This window comes from Saimiri boliviensis, chromosome 12 (genome assembly GCF_048565385.1).
Source record: "Saimiri boliviensis isolate mSaiBol1 chromosome 12, mSaiBol1.pri, whole genome shotgun sequence".
Lineage (NCBI taxonomy): Eukaryota > Metazoa > Chordata > Mammalia > Primates > Cebidae > Saimiri > Saimiri boliviensis.
This window is the reverse complement of record NC_133460.1, coordinates 79,300,185-79,325,484: the sequence shown is the minus strand read 5'-3', so window position 1 is coordinate 79,325,484 and position 25,300 is coordinate 79,300,185. Positions and strand designations below refer to the sequence as shown.

Genomic DNA, 25,300 nt, shown 5'->3' with positions numbered 1-25,300 from the left:
CAGGTATTTAATATAACAAAATTGTTTTCTATTTGAAATACCAAAGTAATAACTACTCTGGCAAATAAATGACTATTGTGGGTTGTGCTTCACTAAATGCGTATTATTGAACCTAAATAAAATAAAACCTTAGGTTTGGATAGCTGAAAAGTAGGCAATTTGATTTAAATTATTACTTTTTAGAAGTCCAAAATTATTTTTAAAAGACATATTTTTAAGCACTAATATTTAAGAAATACCTAACTTTTTTATAATAAGTCAACTGCTTTGACACATCTGTTAGAGATAGGAAAACGTCACTGTACCTGAGTCCATTTTTTGGTGCTATTCTGCATCTGAATGGCTGCAATACAACTGAACAGCTTTTCTGATGTGATATCTTCTGGCAATTTAGTTAGAAACTGTGCTATATGAATAAAGTCCATCTGCAGGAGAATATCTTCATATAATCGAAGTATTCCTAATCCAGTCCTAAATAAAAATTCTTCCCCATCTCTGCAAAATACATCCCAGACTCGACAGGCCAGATCAAGTGGTAGTGATCTGCTATATAATGTGAAGATCCTAAAATTAGAGGGGAAAATGGTGACTGAAATTCTTCATTTTTCATTAATTGACTCATTTACTCAGTAAGCATCTCTATTAAAAAAAGAACAGTGCTTAATTAGGGATAAAAAGACAGATAAAATATGCCTTTCCCATCCTGGCCAACATGGTGAAACCCCACCTCTACTAAAACACAAAAGTTAGCTGGGCATGGTGGCACATGCCTATAGTCCCAGCTACTCAGGAGGCTGAGGCAGGAGAATCACTTGAACCAGGGAGACAGAGGTTGCAGTGAGCTAATGCCACTTCACTCCAACCTGCACAAATGGGAGCCAGATTCCAACTTAAAATATATGTATACATGTATGTATGTATGTATGTGTGTGTGTGTATGTGTGTATATATATATATATATATATATATATATATATATATATATGTGTGGCTTCCTCCCTCAGACTTGAGTAGTGGGAAATTAAATAATAAATAACAAAATTATGTGAATTTACAACCTTATATAGAGGAAAGGCCTAATACATACTAGAATGGTTCAACAGCCTGGCAGTTAAGGGTATGAACTCTGAAACCAGAATGCCTAAATTTGAATCTTGAATTTGCCACTTATTCGTTGTGTTACTTTGAGCAAGACAGTTGTCCTTAGTGTGCCTGTTTCTTCGTTCGTAAACTATAAGAAAACTACCTACCTCTCAGGATTGTTTAAAAAATTATAGGAGTTAATAAATGTAAAAGTGTTTACACCAGTGTTTGGTATGTAAGAAATGCTAAATAAAAATTATATTATTATTGTAAGAAGAATCCAAATATCATCTTTTAGTAATCTTTTTTTTTTTTTTTTTTTTTTTTTGAGACGGAGTTTTGCTCTTGTTACCCAGGCTGGAGTGCAATGGCGTGATCTCGGCTCACCGCAACCTCCGCCTCCTGGGTTCAGGCAATTCTCCTGCCTCAGCCTCCTGAGGAACTGGGATTACAGGCACGCGCCACCATGCCCAGCTACTTTTTTGTATTTTTAGTAGAGACGGGGTTTCACCATGTTGACCAGGATGGTCTCGATCTCTTGACCTTGTGATCCGCCCGCCTCGGCCTCCCAAAGTGCTGGGATTACAGGCGTGAGCCACCGCGCCCAGCAACATCTTTTAGTAATCGAATATAAACCCATAAAGTATGACTTCTCTCTTCTCTTCCCCTCGAATAAACATCCATTGTTTTGTTTTGTTTTTTTCCCCTCCATCCAGCTTTATTTACTACTTCTTTTGAAGCATGTATACTTTCCAATAGAGTCACCAAAATGGTTTTTCTCATCCTTTCTGACAATGTTTAATTCTTTAGCCAGTGGTGCTCTGGGAGGCATTCTGGTTGACAGAAGTGGAGAGAATACATGTTACAGGACTTGTCTTGAAGTTGCCTTGGCAAAGAAAGTAAACAACTGTTTATACTGATTGTGTGTTTATTTGAGGTAGTACTGATGGGACTGAGGAAAGGAACTAAAAGCTTTCTCACCAAAATAATTTTTAAAAAATACTTTTGCACTGCCACTTACTCATTCCTATCTCACAAAAATGTCTCTGGGATTTATACATAATATGCTCAAGAAAGACACAAAACAAAAGTCCATCCTACTTCTTAAATTAAAAACACATATTTAATTATATGACAAAAACCACTTTTGGTAGTACAGAGACTACACTAACTCACTGTTCAAAATGAGAAAGGGTATGAGGAGTGCCTAGGCTCAGGTTCTAGTACACAACACTCACTCTTCATTAATTCTCTCCTGTCCCCTACATCAACTGTGAGCCTGCTATCCCCCATGCTCACACCCCTCAAGACTGAGAATGAAGAATGTTTTTTTCCTTCTTAATGGAATTAGTATTTGAACTTGGTTCTCAGTCCCATAATATTAAAAAACACTTCTCTCACTTTCTTGAGTCCTTCCCTAAGTAACTCTAATGTTCTTGGAGGATGGGAAGAGAACACATTGAAAAATAACTTAAGTTTTTAAAAATGCCCAAATCAGTCAGGTGTGGTGGCTCACGCCTGTGATCTCAGTCTTTGGGAGGCCAATGTGAAAGGATCGCTAGCATCCAGTTCAAGACCAGCCCGGACAACATAGTGAGACCCTATAAAATAGCAAAAATTAGTTTGGTGTAGTGGTATGACTGTAACCCCAGATACTCAAGAGGCTAAGGTAGGCAGACTGCTTAAGCTTGGGATTTTGAGGCTGCAGTGAGCTGTGACCATGGGTGACAGCTCAGCCTGGGTGACACAGTGGGACACTGTCTCAAAAAAATTTAAAAAATCCTAAGCAAAAGAAGAACTGAGAAGACATCATATTTGACCAATGCCACTATTTTTTTCTACATTAAAGCTTAATATCATTTACATGAAACCCACTGATTGTGAATTATTAAGATTTCAAGCTTAATTATATCATATGTACTCTTCTCCCCACCTCACATTATCCCTTGAATACACGCATTCAAATTCTTTTTCTTTGTTTGTTTTTGTTTTTGCTTTTGAGACAGAGTCTCACTCTATTTCCCAGGCTGGAGTGCAGTGGCGGGATCTCGGCTCACTGTAACCTCCACCTCACAGGTTCAAATGATTCTCATGCCTCAGCCTCCCAAGTAGCTGGGATTACAGATGCCTGCCACCAAGACTGACTAATTTTTGTATTTTTAGTAGAGATGGGGTTTCACCATGATGGCCAGGCGTCAAACTCCTGACATAGGTGATCGCCCACTTCAGCTTCCCAAAGTGTTAGAATTACAGGTGTGAGTCACTGCACCCATGAGTATTCTTTTTTTTTGTTTTTGAGATAGAGTCTTACTCTGTCACCAGTCTAGAGTGCAGTGGCATGATCTCAGCTCACTGCAACCTCCACTTCCCAGGTTCAAGTGATTCTCCTATCTCAGCCTCTTGAGTAGCTGGGACTACAGGCACACACTACCATGCCCAGCTAATTTTTGTATTTGTAGTAGAGATGGGGTTTCACCATGTTGGCCAGGCTGGTCTCAAAGCTCCCGATCTCAGGTGAGCCATCTGCCTCAGCATCCCAAAGTGTTAGGATTACAGGCATGAGCAACTGTGCCCAGCATATCCATGCGTATTCTTCACAACAACCTGTCTTTTAAGATCAACTGCTCCATCTCTTTGGCAAAATTGACCCATCATTCTATAATCTACTGGATATTGCTTGAAAGGCAAACTCTCCAAGTTAAAACAAAACCTTTTTAACAGAAAAGATGATAAAAGACATTATTGCCCAAATAAGAGATCATTCTTCTATCAGAAAACTAGATACAATTATAATAGGTACAAAAATAATAAGGAGTAAACTTAGGAGTAAATTTAATCAAGGAGGTGAAAGACTTCTACAAGGAAAACACTGATAAAATAAATTGAAGAGGATACAAACAAATGGAAAGACATCCCATGTTCATAAATTAATATTGTTAAAATGACAATACTATCCAATATAATCTATAGATTCCATGCAATCCCTATTAAAATGCCAATGACATTCTTCACAGAAATAAATCATCATAAAATTTATATAAAACCTCAAAAAGGGCTGGGTGAGATGGCTCAGGTCTGAAATCCCAGCACTTTGGGAAGCTGAGGCAGGCGGATCATGAGGTCAGGCATTTGAGACCATCCTGGCCAAAACAGTAAAACCCTGTCTCTACTAAAGATACACACACAAAAAAACTAGCTGGCTGTGGTGGTGGTTACCAGTAGTCCCAACTATTTGGGAGGCTGAGGCCGGAGAATTATTTGAACCCAGGAGGCGGAGGTTGCAGTGAGCCAAGATCGTGCCACTGCACTCTAGCCCGGGCGACAGTGTGAGACTCCGTCTCAGAAAACAAAAAAAAAACAAAACAAAAAATGCCCCAAAACTCAAAAGACCTTAGATAACAAAGCTTAAATTTACGTAACACCCACTGGTTGTGAATTATTAAAATTTCAAACTTAATTGTGCCACTGCACTCCAGCCTGGGTGAAAGAGCGAGACTCCCATCTCTCTCACACACACACACACAAAAAGGAATCTTTTTTTTTTTTTTTTTTTTTTTTTGAGACGGAGTTTCGCTCTTGTTACCCAGGCTGGAGTGCAATGGCACGATCTTGGCTCACCGCAACCTCCGCCTCCTGGGTTCAGGCAATTCTCCTGCCTCAGCCTCCTGAGTAGCTGGGATTACAGGCACGCACCACCATGCCCAGCTAATTTTTTATATTTTTAGTAGAGACAGGGTTTCACCTTGTTGACCAAGGTTGGTCTCGATCTCTTGACCTTGTGATCCACCCGCCTCGGCCTCCCAAAGTGCTGGGATTACAGGCTTGAGCCACTGCGCCCGGCCTCACAAAAAGGAATCTTGAGGGAAAAAAACAAGACAGGCCAGGTGCAGTGGCTCACGCCTATAATCCTAGCACTTTTGGAGGCCAGGCAGGCAGATCACGAGGTCACAAGATCAAGACCATCCTGGCTAACACAGTGAAACCCTGTCTCTACTAAAAATTAGCCAGGCATGGTGGCACAAGCCTGTAGTCGTAGCTACTTGGGAGGCTGAGACCAGAGAATCACTGAACCCAGGAGACAGAGGCGGCAGTGAGCTGAGATCGAGCCACTGTACTCCAGTCTGGGTGACAGAGTGAGACTCCATCTCAAAACAAAACAAAGCAAAACAAAACAAAACAAAAACAAGCTGGAGGCATTAGACTACCAGACTTCAAAATAAACTACAAAATCATAGTAAACCCAACAGAATGGTACTGGCATAAAAACAGATACATAGAATAATGGCACAGAATAGAGAACCCAAAAATTAATCCACACATCTATAGCCAACTGACTTTTGACAAAGGTACCAAGAACACTAACTCAGGAAAGGACAGTCTCTTCAATAAATGGTGCTGGAAAAACTGGATATCCATATGAAAATCAAATGAAACAATACTAGACCCCCACTTCTCATCCTATACAAGTCAACTCAAGATTGATCAAATGTAAGACACAAAACTATAAAACTACTTGAAGAAAACACAGGAAAAATGCTTCAAGACATTAGTCTTTGAAAAAAATTTTATTAGTAAGATCTCAGAAGTATAGGCACCAAAACCAAAAATAAACAAATGGGATTATATCAAACTAAAAAGCTTCTGCATACTAAAGAAAACAATCAGGGCCAGGCGTGGTGGCTCACACCTGTAATCCCAGCACTTTGGGAGGCCAAGATGGGTGGATCATGAAATCAATCAGAAGATCGAGAACATCCTGGCCAACATGTGAAACATTGTCTCTACTATAAATACCAAAATTAGCTGGGCATGGTTGCACATGCCTGTAATTCCAGCTACTTGGGAGGCTGAGGCAGGAGAATCACTTGAACCAGAGAGTCGGAGGTTACAGTGAGCTAAGATCCATGCCACTGCATTCCAGCCTGGCAAGAGTAAGACTTCATCTCAAAAAATAATAATAAAATAAAAAGAAAACAATCAGAGTTTAAAAAAAAAAGAATGGGAGAATATATCTGCAAACTATTCATCCGACAGGAATTTAATAGCCAAAATATATGAGGAACTTAAATATCTCAATAGCAAAAAAAAAAAAAAAAAAAAAAAACTGGCTCATGCCTGTAATCCCAGCCCTTTGTGAAGCTGAGGTGGGTGGATCACTAGAGGTCAGGAGTTCCAGACTAGCCTAGCCAACATGATGAAACCTCATCTCTACTAAAAATACAAAAATTAGCCAGGTGGGGTGGTGCACACCTGTAGTGCCAGCTACTTGGGTTGCTGAAGAACGAGAATCACTTGAACCCTGGAGGTGGAGGTGGCAATGAGCCAAGATCGTGCCACTGTACTCCAGCCTGGGCAAAAGAGCCAGACTCTGTCTCAAAAAAAAAAAATCCAACTAAAAAATGGGCAAATGATCTGAACAGAAATTTCTTAAAAGAAGATATAGAAATGACCAAGAAATATATTTTAAAATGCTCAACATAATTAAGCATCAAGGAAATGTAAATCAAAAACATAATGAAGTATCATCTTACCCCATTTAAGATAGCTATTATCAAAAAGACAAAAAATAACAAATGCTGGCAAGGATGCAGAGAAAAGGCAACTCTTATACACTGTTGTGAATGTAAAGTACAGCCACTATGGAGAACAGTATGGAGGGTCCTCAAAAAACTACAAATAGAACAACCATATGATCTAGCAATGCCACTACTGAGTATATACGCAAAGGAATTGAAATCAATATGTTGAAGATAGGTCTGCACTACCATGTTTATTGCAGCACTATTCACAATAGCCAAGATATGGAATCGACCTGGGTATCCAACAACAGATGAATGGATGAAGAAAATGTGGTACATACACACAATGGAATACTACTAAGCCACAAAAAAAGAATGAAATCCCATCATTTGTGGCAACATGGATAGAACCAGAGGACATTATGTTAAGTGAAATACTGCATGTTCTCATTCACATGTAGAAGCTAAGAAATGCTGATTGCTCTTTTCTTCCTTTTGTTTTTTGGAGACAGGATCTGGCTCTGTCACTCAGGCTCGAATGTAGTGGTAGAATCTCAGCTCACTTGAGGCTCCTAGGCTCAAGTCATCCTCCCACTTCAGCCTCCCAAGTAGCTGGGACTACAGGCACATGCCACCATGCACTATACAGCTAATTTTTATATATTTTGTAGAGATGGGGTTTCACCATCTTGCCTAGGCTGGTTTTGAACTCCTGAGCTCATGCAGTCAGCCTGCTGCAGCCTCCCAAAGCGCTAGGATTATGAGAATGAGTCATGATACCGGTCAGCTAATCTCATAAAAGTAAAAAGTAGAACAGAGGATACTAGACACTGGGAAGGGCAGAGAAAAGGAAGAGATAGGCTGAAATTTGTTAAAATATACAAAATTACTGCCAGATACGTGGAGTAAGTTCTAGTGTTCTATAGTACTATAGGATAACTATAGTTAGCAATAATACATGGTTTCAAATAGGACAACTATACTGAATGTTCTCAACACAAAGAAATGATAAATGTTTGAGATGGATATGCTAATTACCCTGATCTCATCACTATACATTGTATGCATAGAAACATCACTATGTACCCCATGGATATATGCAATTATTATATGTCAACGAAAAAGAAAATCCAAAAGAATGAAAATAAGAAAAAGAAATCTTATTTTAATTCCACTAAATCACACAGTTTAAGAAGTTAAATTAACTTTTAGAAAAGGTAATATACATTGTTAGGTTGTCACGATTATATTTTCTTTTTATGTTTTTCTTTCTGAGACAGAGTCTTGCACTGTAGCCCAGGATAGAGTGCAGTGGCCTGATCACAGCTGACTGAAACCTCGGCCACCTGAGTTCAAGCGATTCTCATGCCTCAGCCTCCTGAGTAGCTGGGACTACAGGCACAGACCACCACATCCAACTAATTTTTGTATTTTTAGTACAGATGGGGATTCACCATGTTGGCCAGGCTGGTCTGTAACTCCTGACCTCAGTTGTCCACCCACTTTGGCTTCCCAAAATGCTGGGATTACAGGCATGAGCCACCATGACCAGCTGTTATACTTTCTTTTAAAAATATTTCTTTATATTGTATAATACTTGAATGGCAATAAATTGACTCTGACTATGACATTCTACTTTTTTTTTTTTGAGACGGAGTTTCACTCTTGTTACCCAGGCTGGGGTGCAATGGCGCGATCTCGGCTCACCGCAACCTCTGCCTCCTGGGTTCAGGCAATTCTCCTGCCTCAGCCTCCGGAGTAGCTGGGATTACAGGCACGCACCACCATGCCCAGCTAATTTTTTGTATTTTTAGTAGAGACGGGGTTTCACCATGTTGACCAGGATGGTCTCGATCTCTTGACCTCGTGATCCACCCGCCTCGGCCTCCCAAAGTGCTGGGATTACAGGCTTGAGCCACCGCGCCCGGTGCGACATTCTACTTCTACATCTCAATTTCTTCAGCTCTAACATGATGAATTTGGATTATTTCCAGTTCTAAAAATCCAAACCCTTTTACAACTAAAAAAAAAACCCTAAATATTCTTTTTCAGTAAAATGAATATCAGTCATGTTATAGTTAACTTTATAAAGAATATGGTTTCTGGAATTGGACTGCTGAGGTTTTAGTTTCTATTTTGCCATTTATTAATTGTGAAATATTAGGTACGGTACTCAGCCTAACAAAATTTCCAGGCATAGTGATGCACACTTGTAATCCCAACTACTTAGGAGGCTGAGGTAGGAGGAATGCTTGAGCCCAGGAGTTCCAGTGGGAGGACCTGTGATTGTGCCACTGCACTCCAACCTGGGCAACAGAACGACACTCTGTCTCAAAAAATCAAAAAAAAATTTTTTAATGAAAAAAATGAAAGACAAAATTTCAGATTCCCCATCAGTAAGCGGTATAAATTACAGTACATATCTTATGCAGTTATTATGACTAAACAGAAAAAAAGTATGTGCGGTAGAAACTGGCTGTTTACCAAATCATTTCTTTTTCTTTCTGGGCAAACAGCTAAACCACATTTTGCATCTTCACTTGCAGTTAGTTGTGGCCACATGACTGAGTCCTGGTCAGTGGAATGTGAGACGAGGAGATGCATGATACTTCTAGGCTTAGCTCCCCAAAATCTCCCCTTGTGAGTCTCCTTGTTCTGTCTCCTTCTTCAAAAACCCTGGAAATGGCTTGTTAAAGATGGTGGAAGCACAAAATGGAAGGAGCATTGGTGCCTGAATGACAACTTGGAGGAGAGTTGTATGCCCATCAGGAACACAATTAATATCATTAGTCTTTTTTTTTTTTTTTTTTTGAGACGGAGTTCCGCTCTTGTTACCCAGGCTGGAGTGCAATGGCGCGATCTCGGCTCACCGCAACCTCCGCCTCCTGGGTTCAGGCAATTCTCCTGCCTCAGCCTCCTGAGTAGCTGGGATTACAGGCACGTGCCACCACGCCCAGCTAATTTTTTGTATTTTTAGTAGAGACGGGGTTTCACCATGTTGGCCAGGATGGTCTCGATCTCTGGACCTCGTGATCCACCCACCTCGGCCTCCCAAAGTGCTGGGATTACAGGCTTGAGCCACCGCGCCCGGCCTCATTAGTCTTAATATGACAAATGAAAAGTCTAAAAACTTTGAACTTTAAACACAAGCAATAAAATGGTGATCCTGTCTGCAGTATACACGATTTGGCAACACACATACTTTTTTTTTTTTTAAAGGCAGAATCTCGTTCTGTCATGCAGGCTGGAGTACAGTGGTGCAATCATAGCTCACTGTAACCTTAAACTCCTGGACTCAAGCAGTCCTCCCACATCAGCCTCCTGAGTAGCTGGGACTACAGGCATGCACAGCTATGTCTGGCTAATTTTTTTATTTTTTATTTTTTGTAGAGTTGGGGTCTTGATAGGGTGACCAGGCTAGTCTCAAACTCCTGGCCTCAGGCAATCCTCCTGCCTCGGCCTCCCAAAGTGCTGGGACTACAGGCATCAGCGACTGCACCTGGCCTTTTTTTTTAAGCTAGAGAAAGTCTAGGAAATAAAATTGTGTGTTCAAACAATAAAAATCTGAGCTATTCACATGTGTAACTTGGAGAAAATATACTGTATTTACATTTATTACATTTTAAAAATTTTTCAGAAAATATATAAGAAGGCAGATCAAATTTAAAAATTCAAATTGGTATCATCTTGGGGGGAAAAACGCTGGATAAAACTTTGAAATAAGGCCGGGCGCGGTGGCTCAAGCCTGTAATCCCAGCACTTTGGGAGGCCGAGGTGGGTGGATCACGAGGTCCAGAGATCGAGACCATCCTGGCCAACATGGTGAAACCCCGTCTCTACTAAAAATACAAAAAAAAAAACTAGCTGGGCGTGGTGGCGCATGCCTGTAATCCCAGCTACTCAGGAGGCTGAGGCAGGAGAATTGCCTGAGCCCAGGAGGTGGAGGTTGCGGTGAGCCGAGATCGCGCCATTGCACTCCAGCATGGGTAACAAGAGCGAAACTCCGTCTCAAAAAAAAAAAAAAACTTTGAAATAAAAAGAAACAATACAAAGCCCTTAGTAAAGAAACACTATTATAACTATCATAAGCCCTTGTGTGTTAATAATAACATAAATAGCAACTGACTATGAGAGCTTAGTATGTGCTAGGCATTGAATGAGATAATCCATTTAAAACAACCTCGCTACAACTCAAGAGAGATAATATTATTCCCATTTTATAGACCAGGCGTCCCCAAACTTTTTACACAGGGGGCCAGTTCACAGTCCCTCAAACCATTGGAGGGCCGCCACATACTGTGCTCCTCTCACTGACCACCAATGAAAGAGGTGCCCCTTCCTGAAGTGCAGCGGGGGGCTGGATAAATGGCCTCAGGGGGCCGCGTGGGCCGTAGTTTGGGGACGCCTGTTATAGACAAAAAAAAAAAACAAAAAAAAACTAAAATACAAACTGAGAGATTCCGATTTCAACCCAGAGTCCATGCTCCTTTTCCTTTTTTTGAGACAGGGTCTCGCTCTGTTGCCCAGGCTGCAGTGCAGTGGCGTGATCTTGGTTCATTGCAAACTCTGCCTCTCAGGTTCAAGCAATTCTCCTGCCTCAGCCTAGTGCCACTATACCCAGCTAAGTTTTTGCATATTTAGTAGAGACAGGGTTTCATCATGTTGGCCAGGCTGGTCTTGAACTCCTGATCTCAGGTTATCTGTCCACCATGGCCTTTCAAAGTGCTGGAATTATAGGTGTGAGCCACTGTGCCCAGCCGAGTCCTTGCTCTTAATCAAATGAGTCCCCACAAAAATTTGAAAGTTTCTCAATTTGTAAAAGAAGGCCCTTTATATGTAAAATCCTGCACATGAGATTTACTCTAGTTCCTAAAACACACAAAAAGTTATACTTTTTTTCTTTTCATTATTATATGTATGTATGTATGCTATGACTTACCAGTCTATCAAGTATATATCTGGTGTAAGACTGTAAGATTTGAAGTGAAGAAATAATTTGGAGAGATTTTCTTCAAAGAATACTTCAAATGTAGCAAAATATTTCAACATCTAAAGATTAAAAAATCAATAAAATTATGAAAGTATATAGTCTAGAAATAGAGAAATTAAATGCTTAAACATTAACAGGAACTCTTGCTCATTAAGAATCTCATCTCTTTCAGAGTCTTCTCAGCAAGCATTCACATAAACTATAATATGTTAAGTTTATATTAGATCAGATTATCTTGGTCTTTTAATTATTGTTTTTCATTCTAAGAGGGCATTCAAACTACAGAAACAAAGGAAAACATGATCTATTCATACCATGCTGTGATCCACACGAAAGAAGGCCAACTGGCATGGCTTATTCAGGAGATTTGCAAATGCAATAAAGGCATCTGCCTCTTCCAAATTGAGAATGAGTACTGCTGCAATGAAGGACATCCCTTGGACCTTCAAAGAAAGAAGAAATTAGTTAAAATTGACCTACAATAATAAATCTATAGTTTATTTTATTGTACTCCTGAAAAATTACAAAGTGACGTTTCAAAGTAGAATTAACCAAGATTTCTGTTTTCCTTGCCAGCAAAGGTAAATACAGAGAACCCCTAATAATTATGAAATCTCCCTAGTTTTCTCTCTCTAATTTCTTGTTCACATGGTGTGTTTTTTAAAAATTAGGGAGAATTTTTGAAAAAAAGAAAAAAGTATCAGCCTTTACTGCTACAAAAGGCTATCTCAGTGTGTTACCTAGTTTTCATTTCCCCTCCGTCTGAATTATTTCAAAATAGAGTACAGAATCACAAAATTTAATAAAAACCAGGTGATTATTTTCATTGCTATAACACATCTGTCTAAGTAAAAAATGAAGAACTAAGAATAAAAGACATAGGCCGGGCGCGGTGGCTCAAGCCTGTAATCCCAGCACTTTGGGAGGCCGAGGCGGGTAGATCACGAGGTCAAGAGATCAAGACCATCCTGGTCAACATGGTGAAACCCCGTCTCTACTAAAAATACAAAAAATTAACTGGGCATGGTGGTGCGTGCCTGTAATCCCAGCTACTCGAGAGGCTGAGGCAGAAGAATTGCCTGAACCCAGGAGGTGGAGGTTGCGGTGAGCCGAGATCGCGCCATTGCTCTCCAGCCTGGGTAACAAGAATGAAAACTCCATCTCGGAAAAAAAAAAAAAAAAAAAAAAGAATAAAAGAGATGTATGAAAAGCACTGCTGAAATACGAAGAAAGGAGATGTTGTGGGGTTGAGATAATGAGCCTGGAGTCCTGGAAAAGCAGGAGACAGAAATAGGAGAAAACCTAAAATGGAAAAGATGCATGAGCCAAGACACAAAAATGGGAACAATAGGAGCAGCTCAGTTGGAGTAAGGAAAGTCATTTAGAAAAGGTAGGATGTATTTATACTGTGAAAGACCTTGGGTAAAAGGCTAAGCTGTACAGATGTTTGCTTGCGAGTCATTGGCAGCTATCCTATACTTCTTTTTTTTTTTTTGAAGCAGGGTCTTAACTTAGTTGCCTAGGCTGCAATGCAGTGACATGGTATCATCTCATTGCAACCTTTGCCTCCCGGTTCAAGCTATCCTTCAGCCTCAGCCTCCCAAGTAGCTAAGACTATGGGTATGTACTACCATGCCCGCCCAGCCCATACATTTTAATTAAAAAAAAAAAAAAAAAGTTGGGGCCAGGCGCAGTGGCTCACGCCTGTAATCCTAGCACTTTGGAGGTGGAGGCGGGTGGATTGCCTGAGCTCAGGAGTTTCAGACCAGCCTGGGCAACACGGTGAAACCCCATCTCTACTAAAATACAAAAAATTAGCTGGTTGTGGTGGTGTGTGCCTGCAGTCCCAGCTACTTGGGAGGCTGAGGCAGGAGAATTTCAAGAACCTGGGAGGTGGGGGTTGCAGTGAGCCGAGATTGTGCCACTGCACTCCAGCCTGGGCAACAGAGCGAGACTCCAACTCAAAAAAAAAAAAAAAAAAAAAAAAAGTTATCAAACACTTACTCGTGGAAGAGATTTATAAAATAGACTTACACAATGAGACCACTAAGAATAACTGCAATAATAACTGTCTCTTGTTCCCAGCCAAGTGTTTTGAAAGGAATGCCTACAATCACTATCTCTACTTTCTCAGCTCCCTTTTCACTCTTTAGCATACTTCAGTATATATTCCCACTCCATTACTACACTATTTTGAGATTTCTCTTGCCAGCATGACCAAGGATACTGATTGTAAAACCCAGTGGGCACTGTCTCTCTTAACAGCATTCCCTTAGCTTCTGCAATCCAATTATTTCTTTGTTTACATCTTATTTCTCTGTCTTCTTCTGAGTACTTTTTGCAGATTCTACAGTAATTGCCTATTTGATTTTCTAGAACTGAAGATCCATGAAGACAGAGACTGAATTAGGCATGATAATTGCCCTCCAAAGATGTCCAAATCATTATTTATTACCAGAAGTTGTGAAAATGTTGCTGCACATGACAAAAGGGACTTTGCAGATGTAATTAAGTCAAGGATCTTGAGATGGGGAGCTTATCCTGAATTACCTGGGTGAACCCGAAGTAACCATCATAAGGTTCCTCATAAGTGAAAAAAGAAGTCAGGTTAATCAGAGAGAGATGTGAAGATGATATACTGTTGGCTTTGAAGATGGAGCTATAGGCCTAGGAATATAGGCAGCCTCTAGAAGGTGGAAAAAACAAGGAAATGGATTTTCCCCTAGAGCTTCCAACGGAAGCACAACCCTGCCAATACTTTGGCTTAAACCCAGTGAAGTCTATTTCAGACTTCTGACCTCCAGAACTGTCAAACAGTAACTTTGTGTTGTTGTGTGTGTTTAAATTATTTTTGTAGAGACAGAGTCTTCCTATGTTGCCCAGGCTGGTCTCCTGACCTCAAGTAATCTTCCCACCTCAGCCTCCCAAAGTGCTGAGATTACAGGCATGAGCCACTGCACCTGGCCTAATTGGTGTTGTTTAAAGCCACTAATTTCGTGGTAATTTGTTACAGTATTCATAGGAAACTAGTACAGAGACCACACCATATTAGTTTGTTCATAGTTATATTCTTAGTACTATGATATTTGCTGAATTAATACAAGGGGCAAAATATTAGCCATCGGTAATAGAATGGTAGCAAAGTAAACAGAAGGAATTAAAACTACATTTTAATGTAGTTTTAATTTTATAATCTAAGATGTAATTTTTAATTTTATAATCTAAGATGTTATTATAATTTCATTTTACATACCTCTAAAAAAGAAAAATGCTGACAATTAAGCAATAACATAATCCTTTATCACTTGGAATACTTATCTATTTATTTATTTATTTTGAAACAGAGTCTCACTCTGTCACCCAGGTTGGAGTGTGATGGCGTGATCTCAGCTCACTGCAACCTCCGCTTACCAGGTTCAAGCGATTCTCCTGCCTCAGCCTCCCGAGTGGCCAGGACTACAGGTGACCGCCACCACACACAGCTAATTTTTGTATTTTTAGTAAAGACAGGGTTTCACCATATGGGCCAGGCTGGTCTCAAACTCCTGACCTTGTGATTCTCCTGCCTCAGCCTCTCAAAGTGCTGGGATTACAAGCGTGAGCCACTATCCCTGGCTGGAATATTTATTTAATTTATTTATTTTTCTGGGGACAGAGTTTAGCTCTTGTCGTCCAGGCTGGAGTGCAGTGGCATTATCTTGGCTGACTCGAAATTCCCCCTCCCAGGTTTAAGTGATTCTTCTGCCTCAACCTTCTGAGTACCTGGGATTACAGGTGCCTGCCACCATGCCCAGCTAATTGTTGTATTTTTAGTAGCAATGGGGTTTCACCGCGTTAGCCAGGCTGGTCTCAAACTCCTGACCTCACTCCACCCACCTCTGCCTCCCGAATTGTTGAGATTACTGAAGTGAGCACCCATACTCAGCCTATTTTTTTTTTTTTTTTTTTGGAGACAAAGTTAAACCTTTGTCGTCCACGCTGGAGTACAATGGCACAATCTCTGCTCACTGCAACCTCTGCTTCCCAGGTTCAAATGATTCTCCTGCCTCAGTCTCCTGAATAGCTGGATTACAGGCACCTGCCACCGCATCTAGCTAATTTTTTTTATTTTTTATTTTTAGTAGAGACGTTGGGCAGGCTGGTCTCGAATTCTTGACCTCAGGTGATCCGCCCACCTCGGCCTCCCAAAGTGCTGGGATTACAGGCATGACCCACCACACCCAGCCCAGAATATTTATTTTCTGCATATTTTTAAAGCCATTTATAGCTCATTCAGATTTATCATATATCACTCCTGTGTATATGTGAAAAGAAAATAAGAAAAACAGTTATTTCTATAATTTCTTCAAAGTCCAAGTCTTCTGAATATTCTGCATTATTTATTGACTCATGGTGTGATGCACTGAAAAAGACATTATGTAGTATTGCCAACAAAACTGTCTAACCCAAATCTAATCATGAAAAAATAATCAAATTCAAATTGAAGGTCATTCTCCAAACAACTAGCCTTAATTTCTGAAAAGCGACATTGTTACCACAGATACAAAAGGCTGAGGAATTTCTATTTTAAAGGAGACTGAAAAGATTGAACAACCAAACATCACACATGACCCTGACTGGATTCTGAACCAAGAGAAAACTGCTGTAACTCTGCTATCAATTTGAAGTTGTTCAAAATAAAAATGTGAGAAACCAAAAAACCTCCACACAAACAACAAAAAGATACTTATCTATATAGGTGCCAGGCAGATCACCTGAGGTCAGGTGTTCGAGACCAGCCTGGCCAATGCGGTGAAACCCTGTCTCTATTAAAAATACAAAACAATTAGTCAGGCATGGTGGCAGGTGCCTGTAATCCCAGCTAGGCGGGCACCTGTAATCCCAGCTACTCAGGAGTCTGAGAGAGGAGAATCACTTAAACCTGGAAGACAGAGGTTGCAGTGAGCTGTGAACTGAGATCAGCTTAAGAAATAATACTTTACCAAGCTGAAGCAACTATGTAACCTACCCACTTTCTGTCATTTGAAATTTCTCTCTTCCTCTATGCCTGGCTAGGATATGGGAGAAGATCATCTACTTAAATTCCCCATCCTTTATTGTTCTTGCAAACATACACACAGACTACTTATTTTTGGTATCTTACTGATAATAAATATGGAGAAACAGAGACTTATAACAAAAAATAAATGGGTCAGGTGTGGTGGTTCATGCCTGTAATCTTAGTAATTGCTTGAGCCCAAAGATTCAGGACCAGCCTGGGCAACACAATAAGGCTCTCTGTTTACACACACACACACACACACACACACACAGGCTGTTTACACACACACAAATACACACACACACACACACACACACACACACACACACGGCTGGGGGAGTATACAAACCTTACGATGTTCTTTAGTGTAATATCCACAGTTCTTTACTCCACCTGAGACACTGGGAAACTTGTTTGTCTTCTCACTTCTACCTTTATGGTAAGAGCCACCTTAACTCCCCATCATAATGCAGGCCCAGTTCACTATAAGTGCCAGGCAAAATAATAGCTACCTCCTTGCTTAAAAAGAGAAAGCTTGCATCTGTGGACCTACAGACAGGTAACACTCAAGACTCATCCATAATTGCTCTACCCAGAAATGTGAACCAAAATTACCAAATTTTTTCAAGAATAAAATCCACAGATAAAACTTTCATACGAATTATTTATAGATTCAGCATGTTCTTCATTAACATAGTTAAAAACCTATTTTGTCAAATCATGACATGAAATAGGTATTCCAATATAGTCTATACTATTTTTTTTTCTTTTCTTTCTTTCTTTTTTTTTCTTGCCGAATCCTAACCACTAGACGACCAGGGATAGTCTATACTATTTTTAACTTACGAAGTAAGTGTGATTTGACTGACTGGTTTGTCAGTGAGCCTTGACACTACCAGTTATATGATGGTCATTTTATATAAATTCAGTAAACTAATAGAGTTCATTTCAGCAGCAAATATACAATGACCCAATGTCTACAGCCAGAGTAAAAAAAAAAAAAAAAGTTTAATACATATTCTAAAAAAATCATTATCATAACTGTAATAACAGTATTTTAATTTCCCCCATTTTTTCTCAGTATACCAGGTTGAACAAGTGCCTTTAAGTGAGGAGTGAGTGAGTTTGTTTGTTTGTTTGTTTGTTTTGAGACAGAGTCTCACTCAGGCTGGAGTGCAGTGGCACAATCTCAGCTCATTGCAACCTCTGCTTGAACCAGACATGGTTCAAGCAATTCTCATCTCTGAGCCTCCAGAGAAGCTAGGATTACAGGCACACACCTTCATGCCCAGCTAATTTTCATATTTTTAGTAAAGACAGGATTTTGCATGTTGGCCAGGCTGGTCTCGAACTCCTGGCCTCAAGTTATCCACCTGCCTTGGCCTCCCAAAGTGCTAGGTGGTGCACGCCTGTAGTCCCAGCCTGACTACAGCAGTAGCTGGGACTACAGGTGTGTTGCCACCAAGCCCAGCTTATTTTCGTATTTTTAGTAGACCATGTTGGCCAGAATGGTCTCCATCTCTTGACCTCATGATCCACCCGCCTTGGCCTCCCAAAGTGCTAGGATTTATAGACGTCTGTCACTGCGCTTGGCCAATATATTTTTCTTTAAATGGACTATGATATATGTAAATTCATTACAGTATTTCAATCCCACTACAGACTTTTGTTTGTTTTTTTGAGATAGGGTCTTGCTGTGTTGAGCAGGCTGGAATGCGGTGGCCCAATCCTATGTCACTGCACCCTAGAAGTCCTGGGCTTAAGTGATCCTCCTGCCTCAACCTCCCAAAGTGCTGAGATTACAGGTTGAGCCACCATGCCCAGCCTAGAGACATTTTTAAAGAACTATAAGGTGTCAACATAAACTTAGGATGAAAATTTTTAAAATTCAACTTAAACATGTGAACGGGATACAAGGTGTTACAATTCATTCACAGAATACCTGAGTAACAGAATTTAAAGACTGCTCAAATCTAACTTTCTCCTTAAGAACTATCTGACAGTCTTTTCAAATACTACAACCTGCCCCTCCTCAAACCTGGCATTTTCCCCCTTTATCATCCCATGCTTTTCCACAGCACTCATCCTTTTTTTTTTTTTTGAGACAGAGTCTGGCTCTGTTGCCCAGGCTGGAGTGCAGTGGCTTGATCTCAGCTCACCACAACTTCCGCCTCCCGGGTTCAAGCGATTTTCCTGCCTCAGCCTCCTGAGTAGCTAGGACTACAGGTGCGTGCCACCATGCCTGGCTAATTTTTTTTTTGGTATTTTTAGTAGAGACAGGGTTTCACTGTGTTAGCCAGGATGGTCTCGATCTCCTGACCTCGTGATCCACCCATCTCAGCCTCCCAAAGTGCTGGGATTACAGGCGTGAGCCACTGCGCCTGGCCAGCACATATCTTTTAATATAACATGATTTGCTTATTCATTTGTTGTTTATTGTCTGTTTCTTTCTTCTGAACTGTAAAGGGAGAAATCATTTTGTCCATTGAGGTATCTCAAGTGCCTAGAACAATGCCTGACATATAGTCATAAGCACACAGTAAATATTTGTTGAGTAAACAAACATAGAAATGAACATGCAACAGAACAAAGTAACTTGTACCAGACAGCCACCCTATAGAGAGGTCTAAAATTATATTTTAAGGCAAAGTGAGAAGATGAAAGTTTTATAACTTCTAGTTAAAAATGGCAATTGAACATCACATCTTTCTTTGTTTCCTTGCAAAATCCCACTAATAATACAGTACAGAAAAGTAAGTATTAACCCCTGAGGACTACAAGAATGAAAAGTTATATAAATAGTAGATAAGTTAATAGTATTTTAGAAGTTGTAAATTAAATAAGCATAGAAGGTTAAAACTAAAGTATCTATAGAGGAGGAAGCCAATAATCAGGAACTCTGAAAGCTCAGACACTGAAGCTGTCAGTTATCTATGAATTGAGTATATAAGGAGCAATTCCCCTCCCCTATCCTTTAGGGACAGGTGCCCATCCTTCCTTAACCTGGAAGAACACAGGAGGTTTATTCTCTAGAGGCACAGTCAGGAAAAGAGGGTTAGGAAGAGGGGGATAAGGCACCACACTGACATCAGGGCATGAAATAAAAATTTATAAATTGCAGGGTGCAATCTCCAGCAGCTCCCCCAGAAAGCTGGCAGCCTCAAGTACATATGAGCTCCTGGCAAGAGATGGAAAGATTCTTCACTGGGTAAATTGATAAGCCCAAGTAAAACAGACATAGAGATATAGACATTTGGGAGCTAATACAACATAGGATATTTTGATAAGAGTGTAGATAAAATGCTTATATTCAAAAAACAGATTGAAACAAATACTTACATAACCAACATCAGGTCTGTAGCATGCATATGCCCCTAAAATACTATGTAAGACATCATGATATGGGCCACCCTTAGGAGAGAAAAGTGAAATTTGAAACTATACAAATAATTGTCTCTAAGTTAATTTTCATATAACATGTTAGTTAATAAATTGTAGCATATCCTAAATAAAAAATATTATAAATGTACTCTGCCAAGATGTTTTCCAAATTATTATTAAGAAATATTTAATACTGTGGATGGGTGCAGTGGCTCATGCCTGTGATCCCAGAACTTTGGGAGGTCAAGATGGGTGAATCACTTGAGGCCAGGAGTTTAAGACCAGCTTGGCTAACATGGGGAAACCCCATCTCTACTATAAATACAAAAATTAGCTGGGCATGGTGGCACATGCCTGTAATCCCAGCAACTCAGGTGACTGAGGCACAAGAATCGCTTGAACTCAGGAGGCAGTGGTTGCAGTGAGCCAGGATTCTGCCACTGCACTCCAGCCTGGACAACAGAGTGAGAATCTCTCAAAAAAAAATAGTAATAATAATAATAATTAATAATAGCAAAAAAGCCAAATAAACTTACTTGATGGATACAAGCTATATAATTTGCAAACCGTTTTAAAGTCTTCTAGATTTGATATAGTAAGACTATGATGAATACAGACTCTTTCATTTCATTTCATTTTTATTTATTTATTGAAACAGAGTCTTACTCTGTCACCCAGGTTGGAGTGCAGTGGTGTGATCTCAGCTCACTGCAATGTCGGTCCCCCAGGTTCAAGTGGTTCTCCTGCCTCAGCCTCCCAAGTAGCTGGGATTACAGGCATGTGCCACTGCATCCCGCTAATTTTTGTATTTTTAGTAGAGACAGGATTTCACCATCTTGGCCAGGCTGATCTCAAACTCCTGACATCGTGATCCACCTGCCTCGGCCTCCCAAAGTGCTGGGATTGCAGGCATAAGCCAGATGCCCGGCCAGACTGTTTCATTTTACATAATACAGTATCTGCAGAAAAAAAAATAAAGCTACACGAAACTGTGTTAATAATTTTAATCTTAATGGTAAAATTTTTACTCGTTTTATTTTTATCAATCTAAAGATAGAAGAATTCCATGTATAAAGACTTGAATCAGCTGGGTGTGGTGGCACATGCCTGTAATCTCATAATCCCATCTATTCAGGAGGCTGATACAGGATGATTGCTTGAGCCTAGGAGTTCGAGTACAGCCTGGGCAACACAGCAAAGCCTGATCTCAAATTTAAACATAAATAAATAAAAATAAAGACTTGAGTCAAAGATAAAGTATATATATAATGTAGTCATTTCTCTTTTCATAAGGTATTAACAACTTCATAATAGCCTATGTACAAAGAAAACAATTTCTTCCTATTTCAATGATAATTCTGAAAAATTTAACTTTTGTGATAAAGTTCTTTATACTTTAACAATTTACTGGGCCAAAACATTAAGAATTCATACATCTTACGAAGTAAAAAGTAAAATAAATTCAGTGTAATAAAATTCATCAAGTACCTACTATATTAAATGTATTAAATTCTATGCCAACTACAATGTATTTCAGTCAGTGGAATAAAATAATAGAAATTCCTTTATAATTTTATAACTAGTTTTAGACTTTCTATATAAGGTCTCCAATTTCTATAGTTTTGCCTTTTTAAAAGTAATAGTGAGGCCAGGCATGGTGGCTCATGCCTGCACCAGCACTTTGGGAGGCCGAGGCAGGCGAATCACGAGGTCAGGAGATCGAGACCATCCTGGCCAATATGGTGAAACCCCATCTCTACTAAAATAAAAAATAATTAGCCGGGTGTGGTGGCTCACGCCTGCAGTCCTAGCTGCTCAGGAGGCTGAGGCAGGAGAATCATTTGAACCCAGGTGGCGAAGGATGCCATGAGCTGAGATCGTGCCACTGCAGTACAGCCTGGGCAACAGAGCAAGACTCTCTTAAAAAAAAAAAAAAGTAATAACTATTCATTTAAAGAATCTGATCCCTTGGATATTGATAGTTTTTGGTTTTTAGTAATTATAAGCTGGTTAGAAACCCTTACCTTCTGAAAGATGTAGAGAGATGGAAATGTACGGGATATGTCCAACTTAATTAATTCCAGACTGGCCTCTCGATCAGCAACAGATACACCTGCATTTACCAAGCAAATACAATTTAAATGATCACTTGGCTATAACAAGTTCAATTTTATAAATGCAGAATATCACAAAGCAAATGTGTTATTTAATTAAAGTTAAAAGCTGAATAATCAAGAAATTACAAGAAATGTCATACAGCTTTTGTTAGAACTTGTTAGTCTCTTGTACAAAGAAGATATGTATACATTTATCAGAAAGTTATATGATAAAGGATATCTAATTCCAGTTTTTGGTTTTTTTTTTAATTTATTAAATGGGGTTTCACCATGTTGGTCAGGCTGGTCTTGAACTCCCGACCTCAGGTGATCTGCCCACCTTGGCCTCCAAAGTGCTTGGATTACAGGCGTGAGCCACCATGCCCAGCCTCTAATTCCAGTTTTTACAAAAGATAGGGGCAAACAATCATTTCCACGGTAGCAACTAGGGAAAAAAATTACAAATATCACATTTAAAAAATCATCAGAGAGCTATAGATACAGAGAGATCAATAGGACTTAAATTCCAGAAAAGTAAGAGTCTTTCCTTGGTGAGTAGACAACAGTGGCCATTTTTCTTCATAGGAATATTTGCTAGGTCTGGGTATGGATTTAGGATTGAGCTTGCCATAGACAAAGTCACTCTTATTGGAGGAAAAGGAAGCAGAAGAGCTTCACGTGGCCTAATAAAACTGATGTGACTGGAAGAGCCCTTAATGTTTATCTGGTTTTCCCTATGGGACTTTTCTGAATGCAGAAGCCCAGACTAGAAATGCAGAATAAAATCACCCAAAGTCACAAGGTCTTGGGAGAGCATATCATTGGAGGGAGATACCTGTAATCAAACTAGGACACTTTTTCCCACCAAGAAATTTGAAACTCAAGATAAACTACATCTACCTAAAGTTGCAACCCTGCCCCAACCTAGACCAATTAATTCTTGAATTCAGGTGATAATTCCCTAATCAAACTGCCTAACAGGAAAGAGCATGCTTCCTCTGCAGGGGAAACCTCAGCTTTGGTTTCTACATTCTATTTATATACAATGTCTGGCATACAATTTAAACATTTTAGATATACAAAGAAGCAGAAAATGTGACACATAACCACTTTAAAGGGGACAAAAGGGGGAAACACACCCAATAGAGGCAGACCTGCAGATGATGCAGTATTAGAATTAACAGACAACAATACTATCTGTTATAAATATGTTAAAATATTTGGCTGATATGAGCTAGAGAAAAAAAAACAGTAATAAAATTGAAAAGGAAAATAGAGGAAAAGATGGGGGAAAGAACATGGGATGGGAAGATGAAGAATTTCAACAGAGAAATAGAATGTATAAAAAGAATCAAGTGGGTTGGGCATGATGGCTCATGCCTGTAATCCCAGCACTGTGGGAGGCCAAGACAGGCAGATCATGAGGTGAGGAGTTCAAGACTAGCCTGGCTAACAAGGTGAAACCCTGTCTCTACTAAAAATACCAAAATTAGTGGGCGTGGTGGCACGCACCTGTAATCCCAGCTGCTCAGGAGGCTGAGGCAGGAGAATCACTTGAACCCGGGAGGCAGAGGTTGCAGTGAGCTGAGATCGTGCCATTGCACTCCAGCCTGGGCAACAGAGCAAGATTCCGTCTCAAAAAAAAAAAAAAGGAACCAAGTGCAGCCGGGCGCGGTGGCTCAAGCCTGTAATCCCAGCACTTTGGGAGGCTGAGGCGGGTGGATCACGAGTTCAAGAGATCGAGACCATCCTGGTCAACATGGTGAAACCCCGTCTCTACTAAAAATACTAAAAATTAGTTGGGCATGGTGGCGTGTGCCTGTAATCCCAGCTACTCAGGAGGCTGAGGCAGGAGAATTGCCTGAACCCAGGAGGCGGAGGTTGCGGTGAGCCGAGATCACGCCATTGCACTCCAGACTGGGCAACAAGAGCGAAACTCTGTCTCAAAAAAAAAAAGGAACCAAGTGAACATTCTACAGTTACAAAGCATATCTGAAATTAAAAGCTCGTTACACTGATATAGATTTAATAGTGGACTAGATAAAGCAGAAGAAAAGATTGTTGAATTTGATTATGGATCAATAAAAATCAATGAAACTGAAGCAGATAGTTGGCCAGGCACAATGGTTCACATCTGTAATCCCAGCACTTTGGAAGGCCAAGGCAAGAGGATTGCTTGAGGCCAGGAATTTGAGACCAGCCTGTGAAACACAGACCCCATCCCTACCTAATAAATTTAAAATTTTTTCAATTATATAAAATCATACCTACCCTCCACCAAAAAAAAAATAAAAAAGTAAGAGGCTTATGAAACAGTGTTAAATGGTCTACCATACATGTAATTGAAGTCCAGAAGGAAAACAGGCAAAATAGGGCAGAAGTAATATTTAAAAAGACAGTGATCAAAAAGTTAAATGACATATGCAAATTATAAATATCCAGAAAATAAGAAAATAGTAATTCATGTAGAACACTGCTTCTGACTGGAACTCTTCATTACATTCAATTAATTTCTACTGAAGTGCAACTTTCACCATTTATTTATTTATTTATTTTTGGAGATGAAGTCTGTCATCCAGGCTGGAGTGCAATTGTGTGATCTCAGCTCACTGCAACCTCCACCTCCCAAGTTCAAGCGATTCTCCTGCTTCAGCCTCCTGCGTAGCTGGGATTACAGGCACCTGTCACCACACCCAGCTAATTTTTGTTTTTTCAGTAGAGGCGGGATTTTGCTATGTTGGCCAGGGTGGTTTTGAACTCCTAACCTTAGGTGATCCACCCACCTTGCTCTCCCAAAGTGTTGGGATTATAGGTGTGAGCCACTGCACCCAGCCATACCATTTATTCTTGAAAAAATATTTCAGAAGTGAATACTTAAAATTTTAATTCTTATAAGTTCAATGCTTCAAAAAAAAAATGAGTTTTCAAAGAATGATGAAATAGCTCCTGTCTGCCAATATAAACCTTCTTCGCCTTTTACGTACTTTTAGTTCTCCACAAATAGCTGACATAGCTGAGAGGCCTTAGGATGATACTTACATGAACTCTTCTGTAAATCAACTATTTTCTCTAGCCTTGTTTACTGAAAGGGTTATTAAGATTAAATAAGATGATATATGTAAAGCAATTACTACAGTTTCTAATACATGGTACAAAATCATGCTCAGTAGCTGAATCTTCATCCTGAAAT

General features: G+C 39.9%; 1 protein-coding gene across 3 annotated transcripts in view; it reads right to left on the bottom strand.

Moving 5' to 3' along the window:
• The window catches only part of TBC1D12 (TBC1 domain family member 12), a 124,710-nt gene that overhangs the window by 6,330 nt on the left and 93,080 nt on the right, over window positions 1–25,300 (bottom strand). For 2 of the 3 annotated variants that reach the window (XM_039465331.2, XM_074382605.1), the window contains 5 exons: window positions 22,039–22,127; window positions 19,973–20,044; window positions 11,907–12,035; window positions 11,542–11,651; window positions 306–564 (listed from right to left, as the gene is read on the bottom strand). In XM_039465331.2, the coding sequence (XP_039321265.1) occupies window positions 306–564; window positions 11,542–11,651; window positions 11,907–12,035; window positions 19,973–20,044; window positions 22,039–22,127 (659 nt within the window). The remainder of the gene's footprint in view (window positions 1–305; window positions 565–11,541; window positions 11,652–11,906; window positions 12,036–19,972; window positions 20,045–22,038; window positions 22,128–25,300) is intronic. The other variant, XM_039465332.2, reaches the window with a different exon arrangement.